This window comes from Macadamia integrifolia, unplaced genomic scaffold, assembly GCF_013358625.1.
Source record: "Macadamia integrifolia cultivar HAES 741 unplaced genomic scaffold, SCU_Mint_v3 scaffold1091, whole genome shotgun sequence".
NCBI lineage: Eukaryota > Viridiplantae > Streptophyta > Magnoliopsida > Proteales > Proteaceae > Macadamia > Macadamia integrifolia.
This window is the reverse complement of record NW_024868083.1, coordinates 110591-131283: the sequence shown is the minus strand read 5'-3', so window position 1 is coordinate 131283 and position 20693 is coordinate 110591. Positions and strand designations below refer to the sequence as shown.

The window sequence follows — 20693 nt, the reverse complement described above, 5'->3', positions numbered from 1 at the left end:
AAGCTTCTCCCTTGGGTCTCTCCCCGTTAAGTACCTCGGGCTTCCTCTTATTCCTACCATGCTCTCGGCTCATCATTACAACCCTATGCTTAACCTCATGAGGAAAAGGCTCCAACTTTGGAAAAGTAAGCTCCTTTCCTATACTGGGCGCTTTGAGCTCTCTAGATTTTTCCTCTAATCTATGTACCTTTACTGGTCGGGTGTCTTTGCTCTTCCATACCCAATCACCAAAGCCATTGAATCCCTCATCTGCTCCTTCCTCTAGAAAGGAAATAATTCCTCCAAATTTGTCCACCCTATCAGTTGGGCTTCCATTCGGCGCCCTAAATCCGAAGGAGGGTTAGGTCTAAAAGATGCATAAAGGAAGTCAACTCTGTGGGCATCCTCAAACTCATCTGGAAGATTGCTTCAAAGAAAAATTCCATTTGGGTCACTTGGGTCTATTCCTCCCTCCCCAAGGATGACTCCCTCTGGTCTACCACTCCATGCCAGGATGCCTCTCGGGTCTAGCGTAACATTCTTAACATAAGACTCTCCGCTCTTAGAGTTATCTCCACGTCCCTTGGCAATGGCTCCTCTACCTCCCTCTGGTTCGATCCCTGGCATCCCTCAGGCATTTTCTCCTCTTCCATCACCCCTCAAGTCATTTACTCCTCCCCCCCTTCCAGACATTTGGTCCTCCCTTCCCCCTTACTCCAGTCCACTGGGGAAGAGAAGATAAAATCATCAGGTCCCCCTCTTTATTAGCTTGGGATTTTGTTCGTTCCAAAGGCCCGCTTGTCCATTGGCGCAAAACCATGTAGTTCAAAGGTCATATCTCTCGTCACAGTTGCATGGCTTGGCACGCCATCCTTAACTGCCTCCCAACGTAGTCCTTCCTCATCCACCACCACATCCATGTTCCCCTAGCATTCTACCTTTGCTAGAATGGTTCTGAGGATGTCAACCACCTATTCTTCTCTTGCCCCTTCTCCTCTATCATCTAGAAAAGAGTTCTCAAGCACTGCTGGCCTTCTAACAAACGAATCCTTCCTCTCACTCGAGAATGGATCTGGGTCAATATGACGTTTGATGGATCCACCATTTGCGACACTTCCGGAAAGCTTGCTTTCTATGCCACCATTTCTCACCTCTGGATGGAGTGTAATTTCCGTAGATGGACGTCCAAATCTCAGTCCTTTGATATGATTTGGAAGGCCATCTACTCTAATGTTAGCTCCAAACTTGCCTCTCCGTTGCCGCACTGTTAGAGACTCCCCCAGGAACGGGCTCATTTTTGTCTCCTAAGGCCTCCCCTACTCTATTATTGCCCCCAATCCGATGGATTGACTTTTGTGGCTGCTCCCCTCTTCCCTCTTGTAGGGTTTGTTCCCCCTTTTAGTTGGTGTTTGCCTCCCCCCTCTTCCCCACTTATATATTCTCTCATAATTTAATAGTTTATTCATCCAAAAAAAAAAAAAAGATTCTGATCCAAGGCAGATTACAAGCTTCTAGAAAGAACTTCCATAGCTAAGCAAAAAATATATCGAGATAAAGGGCATCCCTGCCTAATTCCTGCAGAAGAGAAGTAACCAGCTGGACTACCATTAATCAAAACAGAGAACTTAGGGGATGCAATGTAATGAAAGATCCAATTCATAAAAGTAGATGGGAATCCCATCTTATTGAGAACTGAAATAGTGAAAACCCATCTCAGAGTATCAAAAGCCTTATGGATGTCAGTCTTTATAAGAGCAGCAGAGGGTGGCCTTTCTTGTTAAAACCTCTAAGAATCTCATGGCAAAGGAGGATGTTGTCTCCGATACTTCTTTGAATGAAAGCTGATTGGTTGTCACTAACAAAAGAATCAAAAACATTCTTTAAGCGGTTGGTAAGGATCTTGGCTATGAATTTGTACAGGAGATTGCATAATGATATTGGCCTAAAATCATTCATTGTGACAGCTCCCTCTTTCTTGGGGATGAGGCAAAGGAAGGTGCGACTGATACCCTTGATCCGGCTTGGATTGAAAAAGAAGCTTTTAACTGCTTCAAATAGATTCTCTCTAATAATATCCCCAACTGAATTAAAGAAACCCATGTTGAACCCATCAGGACCCGGAGCTTTGCTAGATTTGTGGGAAAGATCTCCTCATCAGAGGGAATAGCCCAAAGCATTTGAATCACATTGACGGGCATAAATTTGTTGATAAGACCTTCAGGGATTGAGACAGCCGGAGATAAAATAGGATAGAACAAATGCTTGAAATGATTTATAGCCACCCCTTTTATCTCATCAACTTTGAAAACCGTAATGCCTTCTGGAGTAGTGAGCTTGGGAAACGAATTGAAATTGTTTCTGGCCTTTAAAGATCGATGAAAATAAGAGGAGTTTGAGTCCCTTAGCTCTAGCCAATTAATCCTAGACTTTTGCCTTAAGAAACTTTTTTCATGGGCCATAAGGTTTGCAAGGTTTACATATTCCAATTTCTCTTCCTCAGCTAGAGAAGAGTTCTGATTGTCAAAGTGAAGCTGAATATGAATGGAAGAGAGCCTATTCCTGCAATTAGCAACAAGAGGAGATGTTTTCGAAGGTGTTAGTATTCCAAAGCTTGAGGGTTTCTTTAACATTTCTGAGCTTCCTGGCTAACGCAATAAGGGAGGTTGAGTGAGCTTAGATAAGGCTTAAGCCAGGCATTTTGGACAATGGAAAGGAATGGGTGGGAGGACCACATGTCAAAAAATTTAAAAGGTTTAGGGCCAAAAGAGGTGTAGGGATGGATTAAAAGGGATATGGGGCTATGGTCAGAAGCGACGGGGGGCTAAAAGGTGGCATGGGAAGAAGGGAAAGTGGAAAGCCAAGCTTCATTGACCAGCATCCTATCAAGTTTACAAGCAATACAGGAAGACCTAGTTCTTTTGTTATTCCAAGAGAATTTGATACTGAACCAACGGAGATCATCAACGACTATGTCCTTAATGCATTCATTAAATGCATCCATATTAGCAGAGTCCTCCTTGTTTTTCATAAGAATAGCGGACCACAATGAAGTCCCCACAAATACCCCAAGGCCGAGACCCAACCTGATTAGCAAAACTGCAAAGATCATTCCAAAGAATATCCCTGTCTGGCGTGCAGTTATAGGCATAAATGGCTGAAAACAAGAAGGAAGTGCTACAAACAGGATCAGATATGGATAAATGGGGGAGCTGGGAGGTGGCAAAAATGAGTCAGACAGAGAGCTTGGAGGTATCCCAGAGGATACAAAGACGGCCATTTGGGAGATGGGAATGGTTTTTGAGATAAGACCATCCAGGGGCAATGGTAAAGGCAACCCGAGAGAAGGAGTGCTCTTTTATGTGAGTTTCCAAAAAACAACTAAAAGCTGGCCGGATATCTTTAATGAGTAAACAGACAACAGCTTGCTTCTGAGGGGAGTTCAAACCCTTAAGGTTCCAAACTAAGCCTTGAGACATCAGGCAATCAGGGAAGGGCCTTCTCAAGCTCCAAACAGGGGGAGCTAGCAAGAATAGGGGGGCCTGGATTTACTACGCCTTTGATAGGACCTGGGGGGAATGGAGACAGCAGAGGTGGACACCAGCTTGGAGCTGGGCTGACGGGTTTTCTTGGAAGCAGAAAAAGGTTTCTTCACAGTTACAAGGTTTAACCAAAAGATGGATTTGACCCGATGGGTCGGGTCCAAAGAAACGGGGGAAAGGGATGGGGAGAGGGTATGGGTATATCGTTAGTGGGTTGGGAGACAGGGATAAGAGGTATGGTTTGGGCTGAACCAGAGAAGTTCCAAGGAGATGGGCCAGTAGCATGGGCCGAGCCTTTTAAATGGACAGTAGAGAGGTTAAGAATTGGTAGGTCGATTGATGATGTATGGGCATTCAACAGCTTTGAGGAGATCAAACAATCGACAGTGGGGTGGCATAAAGCATCCATAGAATCAACGAAAACGAAAGGAGTAACCACATCCATAGGACTTTTCACCGAGAGATCCTCGATTTCTCCAGAGGGGCCACATTCGGGGATTCTTCACCAATGGAGTCAGACGTAGAGGAGTCATCGTCAGAGGAAGATTCAAAGGCTTCAGAGGAAGAGTCTTCGTCGCCAGCAGAAGACGAGGCAGAGGAGCTTTCGGCAGTTGTGGGATCCTCTTGGTCCGCAAGAGAGGGAACATCGACAGTGACAGGAGGAGATGGATGATCCATATCTTCCACATTGGACTGCAAGATCGGGAATCGATTTTGTCTGTTGGCTAAGGGTTAGCAGGGACCGATGGGTGCACAGCCGCATCAAAGATGGGGGAACGATGGTGGTTTTGTCGCCTAGCAGGCCTTCGACCTCTCACCAGAGGAGGAAGTGGCGGTGGTCTGTAGCCGACATAATAGAACGACCTCGATGGAAGGAGGGGCCGAGGGGGTGAAGCGGCATCTCATCATCAAGAGCACTTGCCGAATATTTTGGGGGGCAAGAGGTAGTTTCATGACTAAAAACATTGCAGTAGAGGCATCGATGGATTATTGAAAGCATAAGTCATTCCCATCTTGAATAGAGATGGAGGATGTGAGGGCTACAAAGGCCGGGACCTCAACACATATTTGGGCATGAGCAAGCCGATCTTTTTGGTTTGTTCTAGCGTTAGTGCAAAGCGGGGTGCCAAGGACAGAGCCTACTGTACTCAAGCTATCAGAGCACCAGAAGTGGAGGGGGAGACCTGGCGGAGTGATCCAGAGAGGAATGGTAGAGTAATCCACTGATTTAGCAAAAGCCAGAAATTCCAAGGGCGGAGGAAAATGGGTTTTCTCCCCACAAGCCAAGGTCCTCCTTCCAGACAACAAGCCTTATATATTTCCTCTTAGAATTTGAACATGAAAAACCCATGGTCAAGCAGGCAGGCTTCCACTATGCCAGCAGTTTTCCACTATTTCATAAGAAAATTTTTGACCAAATGAAAGGGAGGTCTCTTCCCCAGAAAGTGACCGATGAGGGAATTAGTCCATTGGGAAGCTTCAGAATCTAGGAGATCCTCAGGCACTTGGCAATTAGAGATTCTCCCAGCTTGGTTGGAGGGGCAAAATGGAGGGATAGGCCATCAATAGGAGGGGAGGCTGTATGTTTGAAAGAACTCCAAGCATTTTCCAGTGTGGGAGGGGAAGGAAGGGAGGAAGAGTGGGGGGGGGGGTGGGGAGTGTGGAGGGAGAGGGGAGGCCAGAAGTAGAGGGAGGGCCAGGGGAGGAGGCTCACAGCAGGGGGGGCAGCCATGGAGGCCGGACTCAAGAGGAGGGAGGGGGGGACTAGCAGAGTTCAAGGATTTATGCAAAATCAGGTTGGGATGACTTAATATATCTGAAAGGTTAAAAATGTCACAGAAGTTCTATTAGACATCTGGAGGATCCAAACGGGATGGGCTATCCTTGCTGACTTAGCCTAGAATTACAATTCTACCAGCCGGGCATGAGCGTAAGTAGGCCCATATAATCAATAAAAATAAAATCATGTAGGTTCTAACAAAAAAAAAAAAGATCTAAAGAATATTTAGAATTTAGATATCCTTCAGCATCTTTAAATTGTCTAAGTAGAGGCAAAGCATCCTATCCAGTCAAGATAATCATACAAGAAAGTTTTGCATGGAATATAGTCAACAAAATTACTTACCCAAAAATGTCTGTGCACTTGGGAATTCATTCCCTGGTACATAATCATCACGCTCCTTTAAACACGGAACAATGATGAGGAAAGGGGACAAAACCAGCCTGTTAATTCAATCCAATAGAATCAAAGAAAATAATTAAATCTGACAGAACTCCCTGCCCTCTGCTCCCCTCCCTAACATACTTTCTGAGCACTATCCTGCAGAAAGGCAGTGAATTCTTCTTCCCAAATGTGAGTCCACTGAATATGAATTATATCCTGGAATAAAAACACCATTGTTTATCAAAAGAAGATACCAAATTTTAGCATGTACAAACTAAATATTAAAAACAGAGAGACTAAATATTAAAAACAGAGAGACCTAATCGAACATTTGCAGGAAATCAATATATATATATATATATATATTGGGTGAATAAGAAATTCATTACCAAGAAAGAAAAGGGGGGGGGGGGGGGGATTCACAGCCCCTAAGGGCAAAAAAAAAATCAAAAGGATGCCACAACCCAGTAGGGGGAGGGGAGGGGGAATCAAAACAGAAGACGATAAACCCCAAGAGAAAACAATGAGATTGTTCCTGGGGTAACTCACAATCGGGAGGGCAACGATAAGGGAGAGTTTGGAGGAGACCTCAAAGTAGATGGCATTCCAAATCTTGTCAAAAGACTGGGAGTTGGAAGCCCATCTATGGAGATTCTCCATCCAAATGTTGTTAATTGCCGCCCCAAAGGGTATGTTTTCCAGCAGTGTCGCATATGGGCTTACCCGCAAAGGTCATGTCAGTTCAAATCCATTCTCTAGAGAGGGGAAGGGGGGATCTCCTGGAAGGCTAACAATGGGCAAGGACTCTTTTCCAAACTGAGGAGGAAAATGGGTAGCCAAAGAAGAGGTGGTTAATATCTTCATATCCATTCCAACAGAGATAACAAGCAGGGGACATAGGGATATGACGATGGATAAGGAAAGCTTGGTTGGGGATACAGTTAGAGAGGGCTCTCCAAACAATGAAGCTATAGCGAGAGATATGGAATCTGAACTAGATTTTGTGCCAAGGGCAAGTGGTGCCAAGAGTTTGAACAAGAAGCCAAGTGGAGGAGGAGGAGAAATTCCCAAAGGAAGGGGACCAGATAACTTTGTCTTCCATAGAGGAGAGGGGAAGGGGGGGGGGGGGGAGTACCAGAAAGATGAAAGAGAGGTGAGGGTGGAGGGAAGGGGCCAGGCGCCATTGGATATAATGGAAGAGACATAAAAGTCTTTCGCAAGGCAGGAGGAGTAGACAGATCTAGGCCCCACATTAAAAAAAAAAAAGAACAAACACCCCTAGGGTGCCAGTTGTCAAGCCAAAGAGAAGTGGATTGCCCATTACCGATCCTACGATGGATGAGCTACATGGCAAGAGGCCTAGCCTGAAGGATTTTACGCCAAACCTATGAGGCATCCTGAGAGAGAGAGGAACAATCCACAGGGAGTCTTTGCAGAGGAGGGAGGAGTAGGCCTAAGATTCATATACTATTTTGCTTGGATGCAATCTTCCAGATGAGCTTAAGGATGCTAGTTGAATTGACATCCTTAATCCTTCTAAGACCCAACCCTCCCTCAGCTTTAGCGAGGCATACAGAGGACCAGCGGATGGGGTGGAGGAATCTTGTCAAATCCCCACCTTTCTAGAAGAAAGAGCAAAAGAGAGACTCAATGGTCTTGATGGTGGCCTTGGGGAGGGAAAGATGCCAGACCAGTAGATGTAGAAAGATTGGAGGTCAGACCTGATGAGCTCCAATCGACCAACGTTGGAGCCTTTTCCGGATGTTGTCGAGCATTGGAGTATAGTGATAGGCAGTGAGTCTAGAGGAGATAAGTGGGAGGCCCAAATATTTGACATGCAAGGAGTCGAGCTTTGGTGTCATCAAAAAGAAAGATATTGGATTTTAGAAGATTGATGCAGAGACCAGATATGAATTCGAAAAATCGAGGGAAGAAAGGATGGTTTTGATAGAACAAGGGTCAACTTTCGAGAAGATCATGAGATCCACAAAGGCAAGGTGGGTGAGCATGAGAGATCTGAATTTAGGGATGGGGAAAATGAGAAGATTATCAGTATGGGATTGGATGGATCATAAAAGGACTTCTAGATAAAGGGAGCTTCTACCAGCTATGAAAGCTGATTGATTGGGACTAACAAGGGAGTCAATGACCCCTTGAATCCGAGTGCCAGGATCTTGGCGATGAACTTGTAAAGGAGGTTGCACAGGGATATGAGTCTGAAGTCAAACATGGGGGAGGCTCCTTCCTTTTGGGGTATGAGGCCAAGGAATGTGTGGTTCACCCCATGGATTTGGGAGGGGTTGAGGAAGAAACTTCTAATAGCAAAGATGAGATCATTCCTAATGATCGCCCAACAAGAGCTGAAAAAAACCCCTGCTGAATCCATCAGGGCCATGGGTTTTGCTGGGCTTGTGGAAATTGACAGTAGCAAGGATTTCAATCAGAGGGGATGGCTTGCAGGAGGGGGAGGAGATGGCTAGGAACAAATTTGTTGACCAGGATGGGAGGGTAGAGGTCAGGGGAAGGATGGGGGGTAGAAGATATTCTTAAAGGACAAGCCTCGGTCTTGATGTCCTCAAGGTTTTGAAGGGTGGATCCATTGGAGGTCAAAAGAAGGAGTATGGAGTTGGAGTTGGAGTTGGAGTTGGAGTTGGTTCTAGCTTTAATGGATTTATGGAAGTAAGCGGAATTGGAGTCGCAAAGATCAAGCCACTTGATGCAGGACTGTTGCTTGAGAAAGCTCTCTACTTCAGCTAATAGAGAGGAAAGCTCAAGGGAGAGAGTTTTCTCATCCAAAGCAAGACAAGGGTTTTTGAAGTCAGATTGGAGATGGGATTGGGTGATGGAAAAATTTCTTTGCAGGAAGAGACCCGAGAAGAGATGATCCCAAAGGTGGAAGAATTCCATTTTTTGAGGGCAAATTTGACATTTTTCAGCTTGCGAATGAAGGCAATAAAGGGAGAGGAGAAGGAATGGACCGGTTTGAACCAGGCCGATTGGATAATAGGAAGGAATCCGAGACAGAAGGTCCACATGTCAAAGATTTAAAGGGCTTGAGTCCGAAGGAGATATAAGGCTGGACAAAAAAAGATCGAGATAATCAGAGATGGAAGGGGAGTCAAAGGTGGCACGGGAGGAGGGGAAGCAAGTGAGCCAAGCTTCATTGATAGTGATCCTATCAAGTTTGCCAATACATATATTAAATTATAAAGACTCAGCGGGAACAATTTTTTTTTTTCCCCGTCTGAAGGAAGCAACAGCGCTAGGTTTCAGAGAACTATGCTAGTTTATCCAAAGGTACTCATTGTCTTGAAAGTAAATAACTCACACAAAGCTGCAGTTCAGGATGCAAGCTAAAATTTATCTAGTTATCTGAGCACGATGTCATGCCAGAAATAACATGTGGAACCTATGACTAAAATTAAGGATATTCAAATTATCCTTTTAGAGTAAAATGAAAAAATATTACTACTGCAGATTTAGAACAGAGAAATTCAGAAGAATAGTATCACCTGAAAATATTCCATTAGATGAAACTCTGAAAGAATATAAGTTGCCATCTTCTGTACATTCATTTCTAGGTCTTCAAATCCAACTGTGGAAAGTCATAGTAATCAAATTTTAATGATCATGAGTCTGACATCATTCATACCTTAAACATGAATTCAAATTTGAATGAACTATCACCACATCAAACACTTGCATGCATTGAACATTGTTTGATGCAATTTATTGATAAGTAATAAGATTAACTGAACTGTCTCCACTTCAAATGCAGGATCAGTTCCAATGGAAACCAAGCAGGGCTGATGAGGTGGCTGACAAGGATTTAAGTATCAGCATCAGGTATCGTATTTAAGGGGTGATTTTAAGAGATGTACCGTATCGTATCATATCAAAGAGACACAAGTTACGCCTGGAAATGGTCAAGAAGGCATGGATGTGATTATGATACATATTAAATACAGTTTTGAAGCGTAAAATTATGCAATATGTAAATATATAGCAGCTTGATGCAAGAATATGAGTTGTTACCTAATCTAGTGATGCCAAAAAAAAAAAGGATAATTGAGCACAAAAAGGAAGAGAGATGCAACTTCACCACTTTTTCACCCAAAACGGTTTCAATTTGTGATTTGAGCATAGTAAATCCCCCAACTTATTGAAATGGTTAAGATTAGGGTCGTTTTTATGTTAGATGACTTCCTCCAACTCAAATCAAAGAGAAAAACAAGCTTCCAAGGCCTTCACTGGTGAGCATCAAGGCCAACAATATCTCGACCGAGATCTAGAGATCTCGCCACTTATCTCGTTTCAAACTGGTTTCGGTTCAACCTGGTCGAACCATGTGATACAAAAGGCTGAGTTTTGATCCCATTTCAACTAATCTTGCTGAATCTCGCTGATCTCGCCTCTCTCTCTACTTTTTTGGGAAAAAAAACACCATTAAGCAAGGATTTGGTGCTTCTTCTTGAGGATCATTCTTACACTCATTGAAGCTTAAAGAGTAGAGATTAGTGCATTTGTGGTGACTTTTCTTCTCAAGAACCATTTTTGGTAAAAATTTCTTCTCAAACCTATTTTTTCCATGGAAACATTATCAATACTTATTGGTTGTCATTGATTTTTTTTTTTATGTGATGCATCTAACACTGACCTATAGATTCATAGAGGAAAAAAAATATATTCCTGTTTTTAAATTATTTTATTTTATTTTTCTATTTGAATAAATGTCAGTAAAAAAAATTGACTGATCTACAGCCTCAAAATGTCATTTCTTTTTACAGTTAATAAATTAATTAATATAGTTCTGAAATATATAATATATATTAAATAATATCAGAAAAAAAATAGAAAAAAAATTTTCTGTTTTGTTTTGAAAATTACTTTAATGTAGAGTAAAAGTATTGTTACTGTTTTTTAAAATGAAAATGATGTTTTTTGTTTCATTCTATTATAATTTTTTTTTGGATGAATAAATGAATTCATTACCAAGAGAGAAGAATATACAAGGGGAAGAGCGCAAGGGTGGGGGGTGGGGAAGGCTAAGCCAAAACAAAGCCAAACAAAGAAAAAAATTACAACCAAGCTAGATCCACAGCCAGATCAACTCAAAAAAGGGAACACAACCAAGCTAAGCCATCGGCAACCGGAGGGGGCAGGCAACCAACCAAGGGAGAATGGATTAGGAAAGGAGGATGATATCTATCTGAAGGTTCCAAGAGGCTAAGATATGTTTGTTCCTAGGGGAATTAGGGACAGGCCAAGGGTGAAGGGATTAGTTTTTGAGGTAACATCAAAGTAGATGGCTTTTCAAATCTTGTCCAAGGAGAAAGAATTGGAAGACCATCTACGAATGTTATGCTCCATCCAAATGTGGTTAATGGTGGCAGAAAAGGCAAGCTTCCCAATGGTGTCACAGATGTAGGGGCCCGAAAAGGTCATGCCAATCCAAATCCATTCTCTATTAAAGGAAAGGGAAGAATAGGTCTACTGGAGGGCCAACATCTAATGAGAACCAATTTCCAGACAGAGGAAGAAAAGGGGCAGGAGAAGAAGAGGTGATGGATGTCCTCAGAACCGTGGGGCCAGAAACAACATGAGGGAGAAACAGAAATATGCCGATGGATGAGGAAGGCTAGGGTCGGGAGACAATTAGAGAGGCATCTTCAGAGAGTGAGACTGTGACAGGGGATGTGGCCTTTGAACCAGACAAGGTTACGCCAAGGAACCACAGGACCAAATGACCTAACAAAGGACCAAGCGAAGGCAGAGGAGAACATCCCATTGGATGAGGGGAGCCAGGTACATTTGTCTTCTCTACCTCGATGTCCAGGAGGGAGCGGAGGGAGAGAGGACCAGAGGTCATGAAGAGGAGGGGGAAGGAGGGGGGACCAGCCTAGAGGGTAAAGGACGGAGGAAACATGAGCAAACTTAGGAATGCCAGAGGAATAAATGGTTTTAGGCGATACCAGGGAGGAGATGATGCCAGCTGGGTGCCAAGGATCCAACCATAAGGATGTGGTCTGCCCATTACCAATGAAGAAGAAGATGGCATTGAGGGCCAAAGGTCTGAGGGTTAGAATTTTCCTCCAGAACCAGGAAGCACCCAAAGGGACAGGGGCAGACCAGAGGGAGTGATGTTTGAGAAGGTTGGAGTGAATCCAGTCCACCCAAACCCCCTTCTGCTTGGACATAATTTTCCAGATGAGCTTGAGAATACCCACAGTGTTGACCTCTTTTATTTTCCTGATACCCAGGCCACCTTCAGCTTTGGGAAGGCAGACCTTGTCCCAACTGAGAGGGTAAAGGAATCTGGAGGCATCAGTATCTTTCCAAAGAAAGGAGCAAAAGATTCCTTCGATGGTCTTAATTGTGGAAGCTGGGAGGGAGTAGACACCAGACTAATAGAGGTACATGGATTGGAGCACTGAACGAATAAGGGTGAGTTGGCCAGCATAGGAATGCTGCCTACCTGTCCAAGCTGGAGCTTCTTCCTCAAGAGGTCAAACATGGGGGAACAATGGTGGGCGGAGAGCCTAGAGGAGATGAGAGGGAGGCCAAGATACCTGACAAGCAAGGAACCCAAGGAGAATCCAGTGATGCTGTGAAGGTGAGCTTGGGTGCCAGGGGAGACCCCAGAGAGAAAGAGGCTCGATTTTAGTAGATTAATACGGAGGCCCGAGAAGGTTTCAAAGGCATATAGGGATTCCATGATGGTGGAAATGGAGGTGGGATCAGCTTTAGAGAAGATCATGATATCATCAAAAAACGCGAGATGTGTGAGAAGTTGGGATTTGCATTTGGTGATGGGAGAGATAAGGTGGAGATCAGTGCTGGATTGGATGGATCTGGATAGGACTTCTAAAGAAAGAGAAGAGAAAAGGGGAGAGGGGGCAGCCTTATCGGATGGCTCTCCCAGATTGGAAGTATCCAGAAGGGCTGCGATTAACAAGGACAGAGAATCTGGGGGAGGAAATACAAGAGTGGATCCAATGGACAAAGGAGGGAGGGAAGGACATGGTGAGGAGGACAGTGGAGATGAAATCCTAACTCAAGGTGTCGAAAACCTTGTGGATGTCAATTTTGAGAAGGGCAACAGAGGAATGGGATTTGTGATCAAAGCCACGGACAATCCCATGACACAGCAGGATATTACCAACAATGCTCCCACCGGCAATGAAAGCATATTGGTTTGGGCTCACAAGGATGTTAATGACTTTCTGGATTCTACTGGATAGAATCTTGACCACAAATTTATAGAATAAGTTACAAAGAGAGATAGGCCTCAAGTCATTCATGGTGACAACCTCTTCTTTTTTGGGAATAAGACAGAGGAAAGAATGAGTGACACCACTGATCTGGTTGGGATTAAGGAAGAAGCTACAAACGGGAAGAATAAGATCCTGACGGATAATATTCCAGCATGAAGAAAAGAATCCCATGTTGAAGCCATCCGGGCCAGGGGCTTTGTTAGCCTTGTGAGAAAGGATGGCGTAAAGAATTTCCTCCTCAGAGGGGATAGCCTGGAGGCTAGGGAGGAGGTCATTAGGGACAAATTTATTGAGGAGAAGGTGAGAGGGGGGGCGGGGATAAGGTTGGGGGAGAGAAAGATGCCTTGGAAGTGGGAAATAGACTCAGCTTTAATGGCCTCAGGGTTGCTAATCTTAGTACCAGAGGAGGAGATGAGCAAGGGGATGGAGTTCACATTATTTCTAGCTTTGAGAGACCTATGAAAGTAAGCAATATTAGAGTCCCCTAGGTCCAACCATTTGATCTTGGCTTTCTGACGAAGGAAGCTTTCCTGTTTAGCAAGAAGAAGGGAAAGCTCCGAAACAGTGGATTTTTCCTCAGCCGCAAGGACAGGGTTGAGTAGATCAGTTTGGATTTTGGCTTGGATTGAGAGAATCTTATCTCAGCAGGAAGAGACACGGCAGGAGATATTGCCAGAAGTGGAAGAGTTCCAAAGCTTGAGAGAGGCCTTGACATTCTTGAGCCTTTTGGCAAAGGCAATGAGGGGGGAGGGAAGGATTGATGGGGATGTTCCAAGCTTCTCTCACCAAGCGAAGGAAATCGGGGTGAGAGGTCCACATGTTAAATAATTTGAAGGGCTTAAGACCAAAGGAGCGGAATAGAAGGACATGGATGGATATTGGGCTGTGATCTGAAATCCTGGGAAGGTCAAAGCAAGCATGGGAAGAGGGAAGAGGGAAAAGAAGTGAGTTAGGCTTCATTGACAAGGACTCTGTTAAGCTTGCAAGCCACCCGGAGATTACCGGATCTTCTGTTGTGCTAAGAGAGCTTGACTCCAGACCATCGAAGATCATTAAGACTAAGATCATCGATGCAATCATTAAAAGAATCAATTGCATGGTGGCCAATGGGGTTTCCCCTATGCTTCTCATGGCTAAACCGGATGACGTTGAAGTCTCCCGTAATGGCCCAGGGGATGGAACCCATGGAGTGGCTAAACAAGAGGAGCTCAGTCCAAAGGGGGAGGCGACGGGGGGCAAGGTTATGGGCATAGATGATGGAGAGGTAGCAGATGTGGGCACCAGAGGGGTGGGAGATGGAGAGGTGGATGACTTGGGCTAAGGAGGAGAGGACAGTGACCTGGAGGGAGTTGGGATCCCAAAAGGATCCAAATTCTGCCATTGGGACTATGGACGAAGTTAGAGATGTGGGACCAAGACAGAGCGATGGAGGACATAATACGCATGGCATGCGCTTCAAGAACTCTCGTTTCAAGAAGACAGCAGAGATTAAACAGGGAGGAGCGAATGCAGGAACGAATGTCAACTTGTTTGGACGAGGAGTTTAGACCTCGAACATTCCAAACAGTCCAAGGAATCATAAGAGGTGGGTAGAAATGGTAAACAATTGCTCCGAGCAGGCAGGGGATTTGGAAGCAGAGGGGATGGATCTAAGGGTGGATCTGCGGGTATAGCCAATAACAGGAGAGGAAGGAGGACAATTGACTTTGGACCTGGAAGAAGGCTTGGTAGTGGAGATGGAAGATTATTTTTTTTATTTTGGGAGGATTCACCAATGGAAGAGGGGGGGACAATGGCTGTAGAGGAGCTAGGGATGTTGGATGGGTTGCAATCAACCAGGGTAATAAGTGCAATTCCAGAAGCAATAACCACCTGAGAATCAATCGTGGCTGGAAAACTGGTCATAAGAGACTGGTCTTCAGGTGGGATAGTCGACTTTGCAGCAAGGTGCTCTAAAGAGGCATCTGGAATGGCGACGGAGGCAAACGCAATTGTATGGGTCCTTCCGAGGCCGGGGACACCAATGCAAGGGCGATAGGCAAATTGCTATCAGGTATAGACGGGCAGAGAGGACTGAAGAGGCTGCGGACCATGGGGATCCGATACACGACCAGCGGCGGCAGTGGGGCCTTCCAAGGCCAGAGCCACACGGACTAATGAAGTTGGAGAAGCAAAGGATGACGGAGAGATGTTAGGAACGTCGATCGATAGAAGGTGGAGATGCATGGGGCCTTCCAAGGCAAGAGCTTCAAAGGCAGGGGTGATAGGCTCATAGTTTCCAACAAAGAGGGGACCAAGGGGGTCCGGCAGGCAAGCTGCAGCTACAGAGGGGCCTTCCAAAGCTAGAGCATCGGTGGAGGCAGGGGACTTATTCACAAACAAGTCCTCATGAGAGGAGCATGGCAGCGAAGGGAGGAGCAGCAGATAGCAAGGGGGTTAGCAAACATTAGAGGTATAGGGAGGACAGCCATTGTAAAACGACGAAGAAGCAGGGAGCGGGAGGTGGGTAAGGGAGAAGATGGGTTCGGGTCCAGGGGTTTTCAATGACGGGTCGAGCGAGGTTGAATGGGTCGAAATGGGGTCGGGAAAGGTTAGATGGGTTAGAGGGGGTTGAGAGGAGCTGGACAGGTTGTAAAGGTTTCCTGGATAAAGCAGGGGGTCCGAGGGGAGTTTGGAAAAAGTATTTAGAAGTTGGACTGGCATGAATTGGTTTAGAGGAAAAAAGGATGGAACCGATTCGGCTTAGTTTAAAAGGGTCACATGGTTTAAAGGGGTGGTCGAGTCACCAGAGTTGGTAAAGGGGGTACGAGGGTTACTGGAGGAGAGAAGGGAAATAACATAAGAGAGGGAAGCATCGGGAAGGGGGAGAAGCGGTGGCAGAGAGGACACAGTAGGAGCAGACGACATGGTCGAATCGTAAGGGACTTGAGACCAGCCATGACATCAAGAAGGGGGGAGATTTCAGGGAATGAAGCAAGGATAGGGCAGGACTCAATGTCCGACAGAAAAAGGTTATCTAATCCATCTACATCAGCAAGAGTCACGAGTTCCAAGAATCGGCTACTACTGATGGTCACAGGGGACTCCCCAGCGGTTCTTGCACAAATATTCCCAGAGGCGCGAGCAGCGGGAATAGATTCTGGCGATGGTCGACTGAGCTCTGGGTTACTCCTTTGGTTTTTATTATTATTGTTATTTTTTTCTTTCCTTTTCTTCGGAAGGAGAACTCAGGGATTGTCGAAGCTTGCGGATCTTGCGAGAGGATAGGAGCTTGATTTTTCACACAATTAGAAGTGGTGTGGCTAAAACACTTGCATAGGGTGCAAGTGGGCGGAATCCAGTCGTAATGCACCTCTTGGATGAAGGAATGACCTTCCCCATCAATAATTGTACTCGAAGAAGGTAGCAGTTGCTCGGCTTGAACCTCGATGCAGATTCTTATGAAGGATAATCTATCCATTAACTTCGTTCTCTTATCGGAATATAAGGGCTTGCCGATGATGGATCCAATCAAACTCAGACCTAAGGCGCACCAAAAATGAAGAGGGAGGTTGGGGAAGATGACCCAAAGAGGAATAGAAGAAGGTTTAGAACGGTTGAAGGAGGTGAACTCGTCCCATTGGTGGAGGAAGAGAGGATTCTTCCCCATATACCAAGGACCACCATCCAAGGCGGCAAATTTGTCCAAGGTGGAGGAGAAGACGAAAATGAAGGTTCCAGAATCTAACATGTGGGTGGAGAGGGTGGTAGAAGGCTTCTATTGCTTCTGGAGGGACGACTTGACGATGGAAAATGGGGGGCGGCTGCCAAGGAAGAAACCAATGACACAGTTGCTCCATTTTTGAATTTCATTATCAAGAAGACCAAGCAGACAGAGCCCTACAGGGGAGGAGTTAAGAGAAGTAGGAGGGTGGAAGAATAGGGTGTGGCTAATGGAGGGAGGCAGAGAAGGGAGGAGGGGGCATTGGGGGAGGTGACGATTGAGTTCCAGGGACGGCCGAGAGGGGCCAGGAGATTGGCCAGGGAAGGGGGAAGAGGGGGGAGACAGCGACGATCGGACCGGAGCTAGGGATAGCGAGGGAGGAAGGAGGGCCGACAACGGAAGCCGCCGGAGGGGAGGGAGGCATGGGTTAGCACTGGTCAGAGCATTAATTTGGACAAGAGTAAGTTATTTTTTGGTAACATTACTCCTTTGAGAACGCAGCAAATCTCTGATACCACTCTACTATAATTTATTATTAACTATGACATTATTATTTATTAGAAATGATTTAAAATTAAGAAAAAATTATAAGCAGGGGATTAATATCTAATAGCTATATTATGTTGAATAGCTCATAATGCATGTATTATTTAATATAAGATGTTAATTAGTTACCAATTCATGCATTCTTTTATGTAATAGTATTTAAATTTTGGCCCACAATGTCTAGAGCTGGAGATAGAAGTGAAGATAATGCATGGTTACATGGAGATCCAATGTTAGATGACAAAAAAAGTCTATGTGTAGGTATTATAAGAAAATTATTACTTCTAGAGATGCCACTATGTTGAAGCAACATTCGGCTGGGGGGTACAATGATGTTGCTAAAGGCCTCTAAAGTTTCCTTCAAGTTTCCTTCAGCTGCAGAGAAGGTGTGCCTTCTCAAGAAGGCTCTGTATGGTCTTAAACAATATCTAAAGGCTTGGTTTAAAAGGTTTCGACAGGCCATCCTAAAGAATGGTTATTCCCAAAGTCAGACTGACCACACTCTGTTCATTAAGCATGGTAATGACACCATTACTGCTCTGATTATCTATGTTGATGACATTATGGTAACTAGAGATAACAAAGCTGAGATAGCCAATCTGAAGTACTACTTAACCCAACAGTTTGAGATTAAGGATCTATAACTCTTAAAGTATTTCCTAGGGATTGAAGTGTCTAAATCCAAGAATGGCATAAATCTATGCCAAAGGAAGTTTATTCTAGACCTATTGAAAGAAAAATGAATGTTAGGCTGCAAACCTGCAAGTTCTCCTATTGAGAAGAATCATAATCTAGGGGAAGATGCTGGCCCTTCTCTTGTTGATGCAGGGAAACATCAAAGGCTAATTGGGAAGCTTATCTATTTGTCTTTGACGCGTCCAGACTTTACTTATGCAGTGGGGGTGGTGAGTCAATTTATGCATGCTCCCAAGAGTGGGCACTTGGATGTGGTTTACCGCATTCTCCGGTACTTGAAGTCCTCTCCAGGAAAAGGACTACTTTTTGCCAATCATAACCACATAAGGATAGAAGGCTTCACTGATGCAGATTGGATTGGCTCAGTCTCTGATAGGAGATCTACATCAGACTATTGCACATTTGTAGGTGGAAACCTATTACATGGAAGAGCAAGAAACAATTTGTGGTGGCTCGGTCTAGTGCAGAGGCAGAATTTAGAGCAATGTCTTGTGGAGTGTGTGAGCTTCTCTAGTTGAGAAGGCTGGTCCAAGAATTGGGATTTGATACTGAGTCACCTATAAGGCTTTATTGTGACAATAAGGCTGCCATAAGTATAGCCCACAATCCTATGTAACATGACAGGACAAAGCACATTGAGGTGGACAGACACTTCATTAAAGAGAAGATTGACAATAGTTACATATGCACACCTTTTGTGAGGACTGTAGATCAGTTGGCTGATATCTTCACAAAGGGTCTTCTTCATCATCAATTTAGCTCTCTATTGTCCAAGTTGGGAATACATGATGTTTATTCTCCAGCTTGAGGGGGGAGTGTTAGAGATATTAGTTATGTTACTCTAAGGGTAGTTTAATAATTTGTTATGTTATGTTTTATTTTCCTTTTCCTCCTTAGGGAGGTATGTGTAATATCTTGTAAATATGTCAGTGAAGTAATATATTGGTGTTAGTGAGACTACTCACAACACACCATTCCACCATACCATCGATTTCTCTTCTTCTCCCTCTCCTACTTCTCCATCTTCTTCCTCATCGCATTGTTCTTCCCTCATCCTCATTCCAACTGGGCTTTTATCACCAGCTGTTAGTGGCTCTACCACCCTCTGCCGGCCCTAGTGGCCCCCTAACTCTTCACTGCCAAGCCCCCAACAGCCTTCGCACTTAGCTTCCAGGCCCTCACTGGCCCTCGCCCATGCTGCCAGCCTTCCTGTGGCCCTAGCCCTTGCCCTCACTGCTTGGCCCCCTAGTAGACCTCAACATTGTCACTGCCTTTGCCACTATCATCGCCATTTGCATTTGGGCTTCTTTTATGATATGGTAGCCTTGCCCTCATTTTTTTCATATCAGTTTTTTTCTAAACCCATTACTTGTTTGAATCCAACTCTATGGCGGAAAGGAGTAGCACCACCGTAGGAGGACTTCGGGGTAGCAAGGTGAGTCATGTTGGGACTCATGGCCATTACCCTTCTCTCCACTTGGGTACAAAAAAAATTGAATGGGTATAATTACCTTGCCTGGTCCTGTGCACATCTTCTCGTGGGAGCCATTTTTCGGGGTACTTAATTGACAACACCCATATGCCTGTAGAGAGTATTGCACAGAAGACTTGATCGGCCAATGATGCACTCATCAAGTCCTTTCTCCTCAATTCCATGGAACCAGCAATTAGTTCTAGCTTCGTTCTGATGAATTTTGCAAAGAAGTTATGGGATGTTGTGTAATAGACTTATGCCCAGACCAGTAATTAAGCACAAATCTATGAGCTCCGCTGACTGGATCGCGAGATTACTCAGAAGGAGTTTATTAGAAGTCCCTTTCCAGCACCAATGAGAGCCCTATCTCTTTCAACCTCTAGTTTTTTGCAGGCTTCATGACACAGGAAGGAATTACAAACCTGCATTAGTTGAAATCAAGGCCAAAGGATCTCACGATCAATGGCTATTGACATTTTACAATTCTTTGACAACTATAAGCAAGGAACAACCAAACTTTCTGCAAAATTGAGAAATCTCTTTGCAAGGTGAAAGACAAACTGGGAATAACTTGAATATCGTCCTCAATGAGTAGGAGAGAACAATTGGAGCAGACACACCACAAGAGGCTAATTAAAAGGTTTCTCTTCTTAAACTCATCATCCCAGCCTAAGAGGATGAAGCAGGCCATGTGAAGCCTGTCCCAGTTTCATAATCTCTATATGGATTTAACAGAACTATATGATGGAAGAGTATTGCAGTTCAAGTGTTGCAGCCTCACTTCAAATTTAAGGATGGAATTTCTCAAACGATGGGGAATTGATGCAGGCGAGATGCGTACAGATATTATTTCAACGGCTTATACAAGTCTTGGTTTGGTTCGCATATACCCTAGCTTCATTCATAGTTAACAATCCTCTTGTCTACTTCTCTTTCTTTTCCATTTTCTATAATTACATGGGGCCCATTACCTGCAGGTTTTCTAAATCCCCCTGCAGTACTTCGACTTGTCCAGATCCCGGCAATTGTCATTATTACTACTTACTAGTCCCTGCTCAGCGATACTGGGTTAGCATGAAAACTAGAGGAAAAGCCCCACATTGTTGCTTTAGTCCATTGGTGTGCATATACAAACTTATATGTACAACTCTGACAAACTTATTAATGCAAATATAGTGTTGCCCCCTCCCCCCCACTCAAATAAAGGAAAAAAAGAAAAAAATATATAATCAGCTCTTTCCATTTTATGGTAGTTAATCAAGCAGCAACAATCATTAAACCAACTAACATCCAGCAAGTGGCCGAGTCATGCGGACAT

The 20693-nt window shown here is 44.5% G+C and overlaps 1 protein-coding gene across 9 annotated transcripts in view; it reads right to left on the bottom strand.

The window, feature by feature from the left end:
* Positions 1–20693, bottom strand: part of LOC122062707 (WASH complex subunit 5-like) — a 176154-nt gene that overhangs the window by 62557 nt on the left and 92904 nt on the right. For all 9 annotated transcript variants that reach the window (XR_006135067.1, XR_006135066.1, XR_006135065.1 and 6 more), the window contains exons 16-18: positions 9195–9277; positions 5824–5898; positions 5644–5698 (exon numbers count right to left, since the gene is read on the bottom strand). Coding sequence is in view for 6 of the 9 variants with exons in the window: in XM_042626352.1 (XP_042482286.1) it covers positions 5644–5698; positions 5824–5898; positions 9195–9277 (213 nt within the window). In the remaining 3 variants the exon portion in view is untranslated. The remainder of the gene's footprint in view (positions 1–5643; positions 5699–5823; positions 5899–9194; positions 9278–20693) is intronic.